General features: G+C 38.9%; 1 protein-coding gene across 1 annotated transcript in view; it reads right to left on the bottom strand.

Moving 5' to 3' along the window:
• The window catches only part of tmtc2b (transmembrane O-mannosyltransferase targeting cadherins 2b), a 136980-nt gene that overhangs the window by 52633 nt on the left and 66176 nt on the right, over nt 1-18171 (bottom strand). The window contains exon 2 of the mRNA XM_036584743.1: nt 15349-15925. Coding sequence (XP_036440636.1) covers nt 15349-15925 — 577 coding nt within the window. The remainder of the gene's footprint in view (nt 1-15348; nt 15926-18171) is intronic.

Below are 18171 nucleotides of genomic sequence, written 5' to 3'. Positions count from 1 at the left end.
AAAGAAGGACAAAAAAGAAAAAGAAATAATGAAAATGTTGGAAGTGATTTATATACAATCCTAAAAAAGCTTTAGACTTTAAAATGTGGTCGACCTGACTGAGAGCAGAGCTTCCACTGAATGTGAAACAAATTTGTCATATAAGCTCAAAGAAAATAAATAAACCGTTTCATGGAGAAATTAAGGCCAGAAACTTGAAAATCTTGAAACTCAAATGTACAATAAGTTTGTTCTTTAAATAGGTGACAGGGTTCATGGTTCAGATATCAGGCTGTGGTAGATGAGACGAGAGCTCTGCCCTTTGAGAACGTTCTGGAATGTTCTCAGCATCTTTAGGAGCCTGGGGAGAGTGTGTGGGTGCTGACCTTTCTGCTCGCATTTGGATTAGCATTAGAAAAAGCTTGTTACAACCCTAAACATCCTACAGCAAACACTCGACCCACACTGCCGCACTTCATCATGTGGGCTGTCAAATATATAAGCTCAGTGTAAACTCTGCCCACTCTTTACATGCAGGGGAAAATAAGCGAGTCGGCGAGCCAGCGGCTAAATGTTAAACAGTGAGTTAATTACAGAATCAGGGGGTACAGTAGCACCATCAGAACTCTCTGTTTGGATAACCAGAGAGACATCTCTGCTTGTATTAGGTTAGCAAGCCGCTTTTTAGACCAGCAGACAAAAAACACCTCAGTCTGAATTAACCAATTAACATTTGCAAGCCATGTTTTCACTTCTGATAATCTGGTGACTCTGCTCTGCTACAGGGGAACAAAATGAGCCATGCAAGAAGCACATATTCTAATTAACCTCCAATACACTTCAGATTCAAAGATATTCATTCTTAAATTCTGTATTTTACACCAAGTAAGTTATTTGTGCAATTTTGGTCAATATTGGATATGAATTTTGATATTTTATGTACTAAAAATATTCCATTCTACAGAGCTATAATTATAGACAACACAGACTAGCTTGGCTCAGATGAATATATCTTTTTCAAGGCCTGCTGTGCCAGCCCTCAGGCAAAATTAGCCCCAAAAATCCCAACCCTACACTTCATTAACGACTTCAGAAAAAAGGCCAGCCATTCAAACATGATGCCCCCCTCTGCTCCCACTTTACTCTGATATGGTGCACCCAGAGGCCTAGTTTGGATTATTAACAGTAGTTTCCATGAAAGATGGCAAATGAGAGACCCTTACATTGTGTCGAGCATCCAAATGTAGTTTTGTATTCCGTCACAAAGTCTTCAGGATGTCTACACTGAAAACGTCAAGTACACACATCAAGTCAGAACACAGAGATCCCACAGACCTATTAGAAATGAGCTGCCTTACTACCGGAGCTGTGCAGCTGTGGTTTTGCAACATTGATTCAATAAGTTAAAATACCATAGCATCCTTGTGTTGGGCAGCTCAGTTTTAACTGCTAATTTGTATCTGCTAAGTATCCTTAACAATCAGTGATATAAATCAAACAGTATTCACCACCAGCTTCCAGCACTCTGGCAGTTTCTCTGCAAACTGATCACTGTAAGGGACGTAGAGATCCATGAGATTCTACTCTTTCATTTTGAGTTGCACTGTTAGAAATGAAGGATCTGTGCAGGTACATTTTTCGTTCATCAAGGTACAAACAATGTAAATGTTCCCTCAAAGGTACAACAGTGGTTCAGGTCCAGTTGTGCAGCTTAAATAAGTTTTTCCCAGGTAGAAAGTAAATATTTGTATCTTTTCATAACCAAATGTTTTAAAACGGAACAGTAAAATAAAAAGCCTGAAGACGAGACGGGGTGTGTACTTCAATATAATTTCAATTGATTATGGAACAATTATGTTCCCTGACTAAAGGTACTGAGATGTACCCTTGAGGGTACCACCCCAGTGACAAGAGGGGTTCTGCCCCAGTGACAGTTTCAGACCTTTTTTCTGAGAGTGTGGAATGGCTCAGCAATGTAACGCATCAACAAATAGAGGAGGGATGTCCGTCAAAAATCGCACTGCAACATGCTCTGCTGCTCGCAGCTGGCGTAGACAGGCTCATTGATTACAGCAGGAGCACTCTGATTTTGTCACTGTCGCTTACTCACATTGCTTACTGTAAGGTGTTGGAAGAGAGCAAGGGGAATATCGGCGATACATTTCTATAAACATTCATTTTTTTTATTTTTGGTCCTGGTTTGAAATCGTTACACGTTATTTGTGTGATTCACTAATCAAATTGTGTTCACATCGCTCTCGTTAATGTGTTTGTAGAGCTTTCTACTGAATTTAAAGTAAGCTTTGTCATACTGGGCTACTGAAATTCTACAGAAAATAAATGAAATATTTCATGGAGAAATTAAGCCCATAAACAAGAAACTCCTGAAACTAAAATGTAAAATAAATTTCTTCCATAAATAACTGACAGGGTTTATAGTTCAGATACCACAGAAGACAGGAACATGAGCTGAGATTTCTTCACTGTGAGAAAGTTCTGTGAAGTTCTGGGATTCTTTAGGACAGTGGTGCCCACGCATTTTGTTTTTGGTGTGCAAAGTAAAATGTTTGTGCTGGGCTGGGAGACAAAGGACAAAACAAAATACAAATAAAGAAGGTTCAATATATTTCAACTATATTTTGTTAAAAAAAAATTCAATTTGAAGAAAAAAAAACTTTCGACACAATTTGAAAAATTAGAAAAATAAAAAGAATAAGAACTGAAGAAGTTAAATATCACAAATTACATACATATTGGGTAAGGAAATGGGGTTAGGGGGAACTTTCTGGTGGGCCAAATTCTTATAAACCAGCTTTGGCATCCCTGCTTTAGAATATAGAGTCACGTGCAAAAGTTTGGGCACTCCTGGTCAAATTACCTGTTTTACTGATTTTCTGAACACATCCTCTACGAAGGACACTCTCCTGCACATTTTAATATACCATTACTGTTTATTTGCTGTATTTTGTATGTTCAAAAAATAAAACATAAAATGCGGCCTGTGCAATAGTTATGGCACATTGTTTTTTTTCCCCCAAAATGTTAAACTCAGCTAATAACTAGACTATTGGCTCTAAAATCTGCAGAACAATGTCATGTTTAAGGTTGTTCCCTATAGAGGATGTGTTAATTTTTTTACTTAGAAAATCAACTAAACATGTAGTTTGCCTACACATGTACCTCTATATACCTTTTTGTTTACCTCTGCGTGAGGCTATGACAGAGTAACAGAGACCTGGGTTGCCCACAAAACCAACAGAGCCCACATGACTGCCATGAGCATGCTTGCCATGCATCACTAGAAAGGAGGAACTATTGAGAGCATCAGCTGAGCATTATCAGAGCAGGAGTGTGTAATGGTGTTTTAGCAGGGGGATGGGGGGATGTGAGCCCCTGTTTCCATGCTGGATGAACACAGAGCAGAGAGCAGACAGGAGAAGAGCAGTGCTCACAGACACACTAACCACACAGCACTATATATAGAGCAGCCGTGACACATCACTGGCACCACTGCAACCTGCACTTTCTACTGCAGAACTCTGGGAAAAATAAACACTCAGTTCGAGCAACAGTTCTCATACAGCACTCCAAATCTAGCAGAGATGGTGGGTGATGAATAAAAAACAGGGAAAATTTTGCAAGCAGATTGAAAGAAAGAGAGAGCGAGAGAGACAGAAAAAGAGATGCCGAACAACAAAAGAAACTCACTTTCAGTCAAACACAAGAAAACAAAAGAGAAGAGAACTGAATTGTGTCTGAAAAACCTGCTGCTGAGGTCCAGAAACTTTCTGCTTTTCAAATGTCATGGATGTTTTTATGCTGCCTAGTGGAGAAGAAAGGAAGGAGAAGAAATTGTGTGTGTGTGTGTGTGTGTGTGTGTGTGTGTGTGTGCGCACAGAGGCTGTCCAAAACTGTGTGTCAAGTTTTCTATTCCATGAGAAATGCTAGTGGAAAGGGCAGCATCTGAACATCTGCCACAATGTAAAAATAGCATGTACTGCAAAAATGAGTCTTCAGAAAAAGGGTTACTAGCTATTGAACAGGGTGAAAGGGGGCTAATAATGTATCCAGAAACAGATGACAAAGCACACCTATATGGTAAGTGAATAAAACGGACAAATATGTAGATACAAGATAGGTGTACTTAATAAAATGGATGGTTGGTGTAGAAAAATTTGCCAATGCATTCCTGCTGTCATGAATAATGAGAAGAATAAACTGATGCCATTAAATGGAGGATAAAATGCTGCTTAAGTTCACTTTCAGGTGTTAAAATGTAGCTATATAGCCAGAGCAACTTCATTTAGGGGTGGCAACACAGGTTTACATGGATCTGATGATCAATAAAGACTTGCATGTACACACTAAGACAAAATGCAGAAATGTGGACCGACAAACGCTCTCAGGTTTACTGTTCATGCCGCGGTGCGCCAGTTTAAAACAGTTTAAAGATTTGCTCATTGCTCATGTGATCTCACAATGATATTACAATCAACACATGACTGATTTTTTCTTCTATTTGAACAGCGAACACCGTGGCCAGTACCAAATTTCCTTTGCTTTGTATACATATATTGATAATTAAGGTGCTCGTTATGTTGGGATTTATTTCTCTATTTACTATTCAGAAGCTCTGTCTTTTTTTAAGCCACAAAAATTGCAGCCAAAAATACATTTAATAAGCAAAGGTCTTGAGACAGAACAGTTATTGTTAACATATGGAAAAGGTAAAATAAATAAATTATAGCTGGTTTAGTTGAATGCATTATAAATTCATTCCAGGCATCCACATCACCTCGCCTCAGAACACAAAACAGCAGCACTTTCCATGCATCCACTGAAGCTACAATAGCAAAAATGCCTCGAAATGAAATCCAATGGTGGCGATCTTTTAATTACTGTGTGATAGTGTAGAATTTGCTATAACATGGAGAAACAAGTCTCAAATTATTTTAAGTAAGTATAGTGAAAATACAGAAATCTGTCCAAGCCTCTGAGTCAGCTTTGTCACAGTTCAGGTGGAAAAAACGTTTTTTGTTTCTAATTAAACTGATTTAAAGAAGGTTTGAACATTGGCAGCACAAACAGCAGATCTGTTCACAGCAAGGAAATCAAAATCACATCTTTCTTCCTCTTTTTCAGAGAAGAGTAGCCTCCACACACTGTTAGTACAGCGCAGGAGCTGCAGGACAAAAAGATCATTAAAAATTTGAATAAGTTATGTTTTTAAATACAGTTTCATGACAGAAAAGTTGATGGACATAAGACAATCTAGTGTAACTGCTCTGGACTAAACATCAAAATGCTAAGACAAAGTAACACTGCATTAATGTTTATTAGTACTTTAATGTGATTTTTTTTTGAGTATAATATTTTTGAGAGTAAAAAATATACAAGACATTATCCAGCATGATCTAGTTTTCCTTATAATATACATTTTGAAATGAATACAGGAGCACAGAATACACAAGGGATCTGCTGCTATGCACTGTTATTGCTATAGAAACATGAAAGTCTGCATGCAGGTACCATGTATGTGTGTGTGTGTGTGTGTGTGTATGTGTTTTAGCCCAGCTGGTGGGCAGGTGTTTCAGAGCAGGGGTATTGCCTTCATAGAGCATCACTTCATCACACACTGACAGAAGCCTACAGAGCATAGAGAAGCCATCTGTGAGCATGTGCTCATACGTGTCTCCATGTGTGTGTGTATATTTATGCCACAGGGCAAGGACATGCATTACGTCCACACCTGCCCCCATAAACACAACCACACGCGTCCAAAGTGAGGTCCAACACAACCTTCACAGACATACCAAGGCTGCATCCCAAATGAATTCTCCTGTAGCCACCCACTCAGTACAGCTACCTTATATAATATGACATTGCTTGAGGATGTGGAGAATATATAGACAGACTGCTAAAAAGAGACAAGACAGCAGACAGGAACCAAAGAGAGACATACCGGGGTGGTCAAAGTGGTAAAAATATCTCAGTACCTGAGGGCATTTTCATAATACTCTATATGATTTGCTACACCTAATTTTTTAAAGCCTTGATGATTTAGAACAGACACAATGCACCACCACTGCCATATTTAAAATGTGCCCATGATACACATGTGCAAAAATATGAATAATTCTAGTCAAATTACACATTTTGCTGACTTTCTAAGTGAAAATAGGTACACATAAATATGGCATTTTCTGCTAATTTTAGTGCACAACTTCTATTTATGTGCAAAGTTTAACATAATGGGAAAAAGAAACACATTAAAATGGATGATAACCTTTGTACAAGCAACATTTTATGCTTTGTTTTTATTTAGTTTATATATTCAGTTCAGCAAATAAACAGTAATTGTGCAATAAAATGTTCAAACGTGGTTCTCTGTAGAGGATGTGCACTTTTTTCACTTAAAAAAAAAAAAGTAAAAAAAATAAATAAATTAAAAAAATGTAAAAAAAAAACCATCATTTGACCAGAGTGCCCAAACTTTTGCATATGGCTTTACATTTTACAGCTACAGCCAATTAAAGAGGACCAATTATGCCCTCATGGACTCTTGACAAAGTCATGATCTCCAGAACTACATGTCTTGGGTTTGCCATCTAAATCTCTTTAAATACTGATGATATCCACAGTGTGCTTCCGTGACACAATTTATCGTGATATCATTTCGTCCACCCCTGAACACACCCTCCATAAAAGAATTACTGTTAAGTATATTCCTTACAGATCTGTGCTTTGTAAATGAATGCAATTTTCAGTAAAGTAACTGAAAGCTTCCCTCTTTTCAACTGTAAGTTGTCGTTTTAAAAGGCTGAAAAGTTTTAAAAGTGCAGCTTTCTAACAATGCTTCCTAAATCACAATACAATAAACAAGCTTCTCTTCTACAAAATATTTACTCAAACAATAACGATAAACGACTCCCTTTTGGGTTGAAATCCTTGAGCAACATTTCTTGTCATAGCACTCCTCAAACTTTCACTTTAATAGCTAACCAACAATGTAATTTGCAATGTGGAAAAACAGAGGAAATGCCAAGTCCTTAGGAAAGCCATTTTACTGCATACTGCTAATGAACACTCATTGTGAGCTCATATTGAAAAGCAATGGTGTGCTCGCCAAACTAGGTGTGTTAATGGTATCTGACTTCAGTATCTGTTATTGAAAATGAGCCTATTAACCAGTTCCACACACAAAATGAGCTAATAAAAGGCATTTTTCCACATAAAGATAAGCTGACTACACCACAAATACATAATAACTGCCAGCCACGCTACATTTGGGTGACGTAAAGACTATAGTAGTAACCCAAGGAAAACAGCAACAGTGGCATAAAACTATTAGATCAGGCATATTAATGCTTTTTATGTCTACTTCTATGATCAGCTGACCTCTTATGTTGTTCAGAGAAAAAAATAAAAGGAAAATGGACAGAGAGGGAATTAGCAACATTTTCTTTAGGTATAAATCAGACTCAAAAAAAAACACTGGTTTTAATTATGGGAATAGGCATAGTTAACACAGACAAATGAATCATGAGGCAAAATGATAGAACATTACAATAATTGGAGGTTATCTTGGGAGGATATGAAAATGAGAATGCTACTCAAGCTGACAGATAATTGTCCATATAATGGATCATTTTATAGGAAAATGATAATCACTATACGAGTGTAAGAAAAAAATAATTATGAGGTAAAATTATATACAAGGACAAGAAGTTGACAGCTAATTATACAAGAAGTCTAGCATAGCTGACTGCTAATTATCTAATTAGTTAATATATACACCCATCGGCCACTTCATTAAGTATACCTCCTTGCATCTACACTCTTTATCCATTGGATCAGCTCTGCTCCACTTATCATATATGAGCAATTCGTAGTTCTACAATTACAGACAGTAGTGCATCTGTCCATTTGTTAGCCCCCTTTTAGTTTGTTTTTCTATGGTCAGGATCCCCACAGTGCATCTATATGTATTCATTTCAGTGAATACACGTTAAAATGTATTAATCCAAATCGTATCAGCAAGCACAACAAAAATGGACTCAGGCTGGTTCAGAGTGTAGGGGTTTTTAATGGGTGAGAAATGACCAAAAGCATCCTAGAGCTCTACCGAAGCTCTCAATAAAAACACCCTAGAGCTTTGGAGATGTCGGCTGCCAGAAAAGTACACAGACCACAACTCTCTGTTAACTCGACACGTGCTAATGCATTTAACTCTCTCTTTCTTGCTCATGTTTGTGCATACATGTACATGTGAACAGCAAACTATGACGCATTTCCTTTACTGAAATCAAACACTGATATTGTCTTTTTAATCTAAGGCAAGAATTTATAACATATCGGAGCACCAGAAAGGATGCTAAACTATATATTACACCTACACGTTATATTCTCACTGAGCACAATGGAACAAAAACACTTCAATCTATGCATTACAGCCCAGCACACACAAGTGACTTGTTAGTGGTGGGAGAGGTAGTGAAGCATAGCCAATCTAAGGGAAAGAAAAACAACAGTAACTTGCTTTGACACTAGGCACGGCTGTCAGGCTATCATTATCATGGTGAGAGAGCAGAGGTGTGAAGAATAGGGGGATTGGCCATTAGACGCCAGCACACACAAGAAGTATTAGCATCTGAATGCCTGCATGGACAAATTGGCCACAACCAGCAGTAGGTTTAGTACAGAGAGTGTGGGTGGGGGTGACTAGAATAGCACCACCACTAACAAACTAATAATCCGATGAAATGTAGCGGATTTTCGCAGAAAAGTGAGAGTGACTGCAAAACACTATACTGCCTGTTTTCTTTTCCCACTCTCTCAGTTAAAGCAAGCTGGCAGAATACGGCAAAATATAATACTGTGATACTTGAACACATTTTCACATTGGATAATACAGTCATATGCAAAAGTTTTGGCGTCCTTGGTCAAATGACATGTTTTTGTGAAAGTAAGCACACCTCCTCTACAGAGAAGACACTTCTTTACATTTTTAATGCACAATGACCTTTTATTTTCTGAATGCTACATAACACAAAACATAACATAAAATGCAGCTTGTGCAAAAGTTTCATATTTTATATTTTACTTTATGTTAAAATGATGTTAAATTTAGCAAATAAAGAGAGATTTGGCACTAAAATTCACAGAAAAAAGCCATATATTAAGTGTGCTCCCTGTACTGGGGGTATAATATATGTAATACATACAGTCAGCTATCATCAGCTGACCACTTATGTTGTTTTGAGGAAATTGGCAATTTTTCGGTATAAATCTATGATTGACAAATGAATAATGAGATAAAATGATGGAAAATGACAATCATATTATATTGGAAGATATTGGACTAAAATTCTACTTTGCTGGTCTAAATTTCTACATTTTGTATGTAGAACCAGTACTAGAAATACTGACAACACTGGTGATGTGCTTAGTAAACCGTATAACAGTATCATGTATCATAATGATAACAGTCAAATCACCCACTTCTACATACACACACAAAACACTGAGGGTCTACTTCATGTAATATCCTTCTCCATCTAGCCATCTGTCCTTGACTAAAAATAGGTATAACATGTAAAATGTAGCTGGACACAGTGTTAGAAAAAAAATGGACTCAATCACCAGGTGTACCCATTCACATCAGAGGCTGGCTAGCTTGGCCATACTTGGCTGAGTGGCATTTAGCTAATCCCTTAGAAGCACTGGGATGCATTGCTTAGCTCACAATGACTCTGAGGAAATGGACACAGAAGCTTTTAGTGTGATTAATCCCCCTGTGGTGTTTAGCTAGACAGCAAATGAGGAATGGCTATATCCTGAATATGGCCTATTAATGGCCTAATAAACACTTTACAAGGAAGGGATAATAATTACATTGCTTAAACAAGTACTCTGTATGTCTACTGCAGCACACACCACATATAATATATACACAGTTACAATGCATTTAAAAGCACTCTACTTTCCTTCAATTAAAGTTGAAATATTTGAGTCACATAACACTGTGTGCTGAACTATAAATGTCATTTTAAAAGACTAGAACTCAAACATTAATAAATTACTGGACATTATATGGCCAAAAAGGAGAAAAGTATGAGCCACAAAGTAAAAGACCACATAGAGCGAGGCTGCTGAGTGTAAAAGCATGTAGAGCACAAAAAATTGCCTATCCTTTGTTGCATCACTCACTACTACAGGGGTGTGGGCCATATTAAAAAATTTCAGTCCCAGTCTGTCCTGAGGAGGGAGGTCTTCTAAACCTGCCTATGTGCTTGATCTAAACATGGCATCTTTACTTTGCTGCAAGTTTTTTAATTTTGGGGTCAGTTTCTGAGCTGCTGAGTGTTTACAGTGTTTATAGTGTATATAATGGTTGAACTGTAGCTGAAACGCAGTTAGTGTGTTTGGTGTTATGACTGGTGTGGTAGAATTGTGGTATAATCGCTGTCCCTTAGATCGCTGTTGGTGGGGAACGGTGGGAGCACACATTACGTTGAAGTGCATGCTGGGGACTGAAGTGCAGGGCATTGTGAAACGGGCTAATATTAATAGAAAATCAAAATAACTTTTGATAGGATTGTGTCATGGACCTGATTTGGCCCACTGGCCTTGTGTTTGACAAGTCCACAGTTCTAAACTGCCTCTAGAAGCAACATTAGCACATGAACTGTGCATCAGAAGCTTCATGAAATGGGTTTCCATGGCCCAGCAGCTGCACACAGACCTAAGATCACTATGTGCAATGCCAAGCATTTATGCAAAGCACTGCTTTACAATAGTGGAGTGGTGTAAAGCACACTCGCACTGGACTCTGGAGCAGCCAAAACGTGTTCTCTGGAGTGATGAATCACGCTTCACTATCTGGCAGTCTGATAATTCTGGGTTCAGTGGATGCCAGGAGAACACTACCTGTTTTTCAGGGTTTGGATTCAGCCCCTTAGAAAGACATGTTTTGATGAGTTTAGTGTGGAGGAACTCCGATGGCCTGCACAGAGCCCAGACCTCACCCTGACTGAACACCTCTGGGATGAATTAGAATGTCTGCAAACCAGGCCTTCACCAACATCAATGCCTGACCTCACAAATGCTCTTTTGACTAAATGGGCACAAAATCCCCCAGACACACTGCAATATCTTGTGGAAAGCATTCACAAAAGAGTGGAGGCTGTTATGGCTGCAACAGAGGAGCAACTCCATTTTAATGCCCATGGTTTTGGAATGGGATGACCAACAAGCTTATATAGGTGCAATGGTCAGGTGTTCACATACTTTTGGTCATGAAGTGTATATGCTTTGCAGGCTCCATCTCAGTAAGTGATATTACCCTGGGCAGAAGCCACACGCATTCACTTACAGCAGACATTAGAACATTGTTTCACAGTAAATACGCCACTCCAGCATAATGTAATAGACTTCAAACCATAACTGAATAAGTGGTTCCTTGTATAATCAATCACAGATCCATGTATGCATGCCAGTCCACTGCTTTGACAGGGGAACATTAACATGGCCCTCAGCTACTGAGTCTATTCACACATCTATGCTGTTAGACATACTGCCTTGTAAGTGCGGTGCAGAGAGAAATATAAACGTGTTTATTATGAGCCGTTGACAGCTGCGCCTTAACACCTCAATGCTTTGTTTTTTGCTTTAATCACAACACATTTAGTCTGTTTCCTCGCTGCACTGAAGGAGCCCTCATACACTGAGCTGCAGGAAGTAATTTGTCTCTCTGACCAACCCACCCAGCTTTCAATACAGCACTTATCATAAAAAGTGCAGTGTGGAAGACAACATAATTGTCCCTTGGATTGAGGATCAGACATTTCATAAAGCTTAAACGTTTACATGGTAATTCTGCTTTCCCCCACATCCCCTTTATGCACTGTCTTTATGAGTCAGGGTGACACAGTCTCTCCTCGACCACGAAAATCTGGAATTATTTCCCTCTGACTAAGTGCTAATCCCACTGAACGCTCCACAGGGTGACAGCAATGAAGCAGTGAAGACTTGGGCGGACCCTTGGGTAGAGTACGCATGTGAAGAAAGTGGGTCTAGAGAAGAAAGTGCACAAGCATATAGCCTCTGGCGTGAAGCCTCATACATTAACAATGCGAGTCTGGATTGACAGGAAATGCTGATGGCTACATATCCATCTCAGGGCAAGGTTATCAGTTGAGAGGGACCATGTCCTTCAGATGCCTGTAGCAGACATCTGCGTGTTCAAGCATTAATCGACAATGCTGGAAAGACAGAACTGCAGTCTATGGGTGAAGATAACTTCTACAGACAGTCTCCACAGACAGCAGGGATTAGAAATGGTTAACATGAGATGAAAACAAAAACAGAACAAAGAATATTTTTCACAGAATGTAATTCTATATTTTTCATTCACATATCTGCCGAAGCTGATGCAGACGCACACATTAAAAAAATACAGACAGGAGAGATGCACTGAAATTTCAACCAAGAGAAATATTTATTTAAAATGCTGTCCGTTTTCTTTGCTCTCCTGCACCGATAAGGGCAGATGTGCTTAAACAGTCAGAGCAACAGTAGATCAACAGCGGAAATATCCGCCAGGCAGAACAATGACCTTTAGACAAGAGATTTGTAATCACTGTTCATGCAGAGTATCAAGAGGTCAAGAGGGGATGCAACACCCAAGATGACCTAAACACTAATTTTATTACAGTAAGATTATTTTATGTAAACTATTTATTTATTGGCAGTTTTTCTCAGTTTTCAATGTAGATATCTGCCTCAGTGTTCTTGAGTTTTAGTTTCAGTGAGGAATTTCCATTTTGTGCATCACTAACAGACCCTGAGATAGATTTTCCTATATTAGCATTACAAAAAAGCCTACCATGTATTTGTATGAGGTAAAAACAGCGGTTAAATGAAGTTGCTTAAATGTTCTTTTGGAACACAATAAATGCTTCAAATATCGGTTTGAATTATTGGTCAAATCTAATCTGTCTGGTTATCAGTAAAAAACAAATTCTAGACTGAAAATTATATTTAAAAATGCAGTTAAACTGTGAAATGTTAACATTTCCTTCCTTCAATTAAATAAGTGATTTATTTACTTAATGGTGTCACTTATTTTAACACAATGTTACATTAACAGTCCTTTGATTATATTCTAAATGAATACCAAATGAAGAGGTAGCATGAAATGCTGAAACAAAAATATGGTTTCTGTTCAGAACAAACCAAAATGACAAAAAAAAGCTGCTAATAGTTGATTTCTATGTAAATTAACAATAAAATAATAACCTTTTGACCCAGGCAGATGGATAAAATAACTTATCTAACAATATGTTATCTAAATAATAATCTTATGAACTTATACTTAAAACAAAAGTTTTCACTCCATTTTGGACCTGTTTTCAATCATGCTATGTCAAAATAATCCAAACAATTTCAACAATCATTTTTCATGATGCACTTTCATTATCAACCGTTTCTAATTCCTGGTACAAGTACATGTACATTTACATGAACATGTGCACACACTCACCCTAGTCTCTATACGTGGGGGTTAAACTGCATCACTGGGTCCCAAAGCCCTCTCTAACCTCTAGTCACAGTTGTGCACATGTCATGTTTAATTCTGCAGACTGACTGGGGGTCAGTAAAGTCACAGAGTCTTGACAGTGGACGTTAAATGCTCCTGACAAGTCACAGCTAAGCAAAAGCTACCCTGATGGTCTGATGCTCAGAAAAGAGGTTTGTTCCAAAAAAGAACTGCATTCCTATGTGAAATCCATTTATTTTCATTGATTTCAGTGAGTGTGGACCTCTCTCTCTCTCTCTCTCCACACACTGCTGACTTTGTCTCTGCCTATGATTGATCACTGCACTAATTACATTTTCATGTAAACAAAATACATCAACATCATTATTTGTCATTAGAGCACCATTCATCTCAAGTGTTTTGTAATGCAGTTAAACAATTTCGGAACATTAGCAAGCTATTCTCAAGTTTATTAGTTTGACTACTGTAGACATTTTGCAATTATCATGGGTTCGTTAAAGGAGATGTTTACAGAATAAAGACTACAGTCATGACAAGGCATGAATAAACAGAGGTTTTACTTGTGCCCAAGGGCAGAATGGGTACAGAGTGGGCATTCACAGTATTCTGAATATTCCTACTGTGAATGGATAAAGAAAGTAAAACCTTTATTGGGGTCTATATTAAGATCCTTATGCAATTATACTCACCCGCTCTTATGAGAAAACACAAATAGCATTGGCCAGTTGCACGTAAACAAGCCCTGCTCAAAATTTTCCCTTTGCTTGCCCTCTGCTCTTGTATATTTTTGTAGCAGTTAGAGGAAAAAACTCCAGTTCACACAGGATCACCCAGCTGAACATACACAGAGGAACTGTTTTCCAAATTTCATCCTAATGAAAAGCAAACACACACACATACACACCCACCAGGTCTACAAAGATATCAGCTTTCCATTTATGGGTGATTGAGCACTCATGAGACGATGGGTGTGCAGGAAATGACAACATGGGTTTTAAAAACAAGACGAGAAAAAGCTTTCCGTTAGGGTTGCAACTGATGATTTCCACAAATATGAAAAGTTCAATTAATAATTTAAAAAATATTTTTTGTGATTTGGTGCAAGAAAGCAATAGAAGCTACCAATGCTTCCTGTAGTGTACTGCAATCTGGCAGAATGACCATTTTGTCATATAAATATTATCACAGACATTATAAAGGAGGAGGAGACAGTTTGCTGGTTAAGGAATGAATGGAAAAGCTCACAATGCTCAGCATGGCATCTGTTTATGGGGAAAGTCTCACCCTTCAATAAAAGTAGCCAACAGCTTGCTGGTGAAACCGCAAGCTGGAAAAGCCGAACCTCACAGTGGAGATATGCACATGCATAGTAACCATAACAAGCTGAAAAAAACATGTTTTTGCATTATTTGAGCCAAATGCTACAAACTATTGATGTGTTTTTGTCAGATTTTGCCAGTTATGTCAAATATGTTTTTGAAACCTTAATGTGGCTTTTAGTTTTACACATCTATTCCCATTCAAGAAGCTAGGAGCATGGCCTTGTATGACTGAAAATAAAAGCCAGAGGGCATTACCAAGATGGCTGCCAATTTGAAGACTTTCCTATAAAGACTTATGCTTTTAAGCATTATATAGTGCTTTAAGTAAAGAATGAGTCAACAACAAAACTACACTTGGTATTTCTTCATAAGCATCATCATGGGCTCATTGGACTCATAGATACATTATACTCCATGAAGATCTACTTACCAGTAAATTTAAGGATGAAATGAAATGGGGGAGGAAACAAAAAAATAGCTGTTTACCTTATAGAAGATTCCTGGCAGCTGCCTAAGACTCATCCTGTGGAAGACAAACACGTCGTACACAGCCGCCACAGCCAGCACCGTGACGCCCTGCTCCTTCCACAGCATGCTGCAGGCAGAGCATGCTAGACTGCCCAGGAACCATGCCCAGGACTGGCCATGGGCCCCCTCAGCCCGCAGGGTGCAGTGGCCTATGTAGCAGTGCAGTGCCAGCAGGAAGAAAAGCGCAGCCCCCACATCTGCCCTACCCACAATCCCTGCCACTGCCTCCGTGTGGACAGGGTGGGAGGCGAAGAGCAGGCCAGCCAGCAGCCTCCAGCAGCCCCGGCCCAGCATCAGGCCTGCCAGGCTAGAGAAAAGCGCCGTCACGATGCAGTGCAGCCCAACGTTCACCAGGTGATAGCCCCATGGCTCCATGCCGCCCAGAGCATAGTTGAGGCGGAAGGAGAGAGTGCAGAGCGGCCGGTAAGACTTGTGGCTGCCACTGTGGGTGAGCAGTGTGCCCCAGAAGTCATCATAGAAGACGTTGATCCAGGGGGTCTCGGGGAGCAGGTCCTGGTTGGTTTTGATGGCACGGCTGTGAAAGAAAAAGAAAAAAAAAGGTTACACTTCGGTAAGGATGTACAACTGAACTGAAAGATTGCCAATTAAGACATATCTGAATGGACTGGTGTCAGTTTTACTATGACGTAATGTGAACAACCAGAGTTGGCATTCACAGTATTCTGGAATTCACATATGCTGTGAATGGATGAAGCAAGCAAAACCTTTATTGTGAACCACATTAAAACCCATTTGCAAACATACACAGCTGTTCTTCTAAGGAAAACACAAAATATTATCTGCTAGTATCTGATCAATGCGCTCCTCTTATGCCACTGTCACACATAAATGGACATTATCCACAACTTGCAGCAGTGTGGCAAGTTAAATGCTCTCAACGTGGAACTATTTTAAAGTGGAAAATAAAAAACAGCAAAACAGTCAGTTTCAATTTCTGTATTGACCATGTCTCAATTGTTATTTAGCTATTTGTCAAAGCACAGCTGAATCAGCCACAAGTAAATCTAGGTATGACCCAGTATAGTTACAGACTAGTATATAGTTATAGTTACTAGAACCAAACCTAGAATTATCTGTACCCCAGTGGAGCCCTTGTATCAGTTTCCCTTTGCATAACAGAACTGTGCAAGTTGGTGGGGTTCTCTGGAGGTTGTGCGATGGTCACATGATTTCTTACAGGATGATAGTGGTAATAGTAAACACAAACAGTAGCAACAATAAAGGAGCTTTAAGTTCTGAACCTTTTAGTAGAGTCACAGATGGCATCTCACCCGACTCAAGTGATGACAAGTGATGATTGTGTGATAACTGTGTTGGACTCATCAGGGGTCTGCACTATTTATAGCTCTACTCATATGTAGAAGTCTATGCATAGCACCCTAGCAAGAAAGTTCACCTAATTCAACATGGCTCAGGTACAGCATAGTTCACTAGGTAGTTGAAATTCCAGAAAAAAAAGTGTGATTACAGATTTGTAAACATACCGTACTACCCAGAGGAAAAATGTCATAACAGCACATACAAGGTACCAGTTGATACCAAGTATCAGTTTATTGTCACACTATGCACATTCTAAACATGGAGTAATATCATTGAAGCCTTTTAAAATAAACAGCAGCCTAGCATATCTAATTAAAATTGGATTTGTTTTTACTAACTTTAATGTGTTTAAAGTATGCACTGTACAGTTGTATTATCTATGAAAACAAATATTAGACTGGGACATTAATTGACTTTGGATTGATTTAGTTCATGAGTAAAAACCTTCACAAAAACATTCCTACTCTTTAATGACTGTTTTGTTGAAAGTAATATGAGCTGACAATCTGAAGATGTGTTTAAATCCTCCCTGTGACTTAATGAATTCAGCCTGACGGTCAGTTCAAAGGTGCTGATAGGAAAGCTCTCTGAGCACTGAGAAAGTGAAATTGAATGGGAGCTCTCTGTGCACTGACATTGCTTTGGGCAGTGAAAGGCATGGCCGCTCTCATATCATGGCACTTGCTCAGTTATTGTGCGAGGGGCCCAGAGTGGGCAGCCATAGACATTCATCACCGTGGAAAGCTCTTAGAGCTGACAAGCCAGCCTTGACAGATCACTGAAAGGACAGGGCTGAACTCACATTCCTACCGGGAGAGTGTGAAGTGCAGCATGAGGGTGGGTGTGTGTGTGTCTGTGGAATGGGGGGGCAAAGAGAGGATGAAAGTGTATGACAGAGTTATCCAGCTTTCTGAAGATTATTCATCTTTGACAAGACCTGGCTCTCACCTTCAAGCATGACCAGCACCTAAAGCCAAAGTCTGTCCTTGAACCAGAGTGATGGATAGTACTGGAATACAGCAATGCCGTATTGATCTTTTGGTCAGAGCACACAGACCAAACATTCTGCAAAAAGCACAGCTGTCTTGTAGATTATAGGGGACAAAAATTGTGCGCCACTGTCAAGTTTATCAAAATGGCCAAATCTACACTGTGTCCTACGTGTTTATTTGCCTTCTTTACAGATAATGATACTTTACACATTAACAATTCACACTGATCATTTGAAAAACTAAAAAAGAAAGAAACTATACATGTGAAAAACCCACATGTATAGTTACCCAACTTACCACTCACGGGTCTGTGCTTTCTTTTCGCGTTTCAGAACCGTTACTTATTATCAGCGCAACTCAGAATTAAAATCTGGCCAGTTTACATTTGCACAAGTTTTATTTATAACTAGTTAAACTGTACAATTTAACACAGCTACAAACAAGAATA

This window comes from Colossoma macropomum, unplaced genomic scaffold (assembly GCF_904425465.1).
Source record: "Colossoma macropomum unplaced genomic scaffold, Colossoma_macropomum, whole genome shotgun sequence".
Taxonomy (NCBI): domain Eukaryota; kingdom Metazoa; phylum Chordata; class Actinopteri; order Characiformes; family Serrasalmidae; genus Colossoma; species Colossoma macropomum.
The sequence above is the reverse complement of the archived record's forward strand: the minus strand, read 5'-3'. Positions and strand labels throughout refer to the sequence as shown.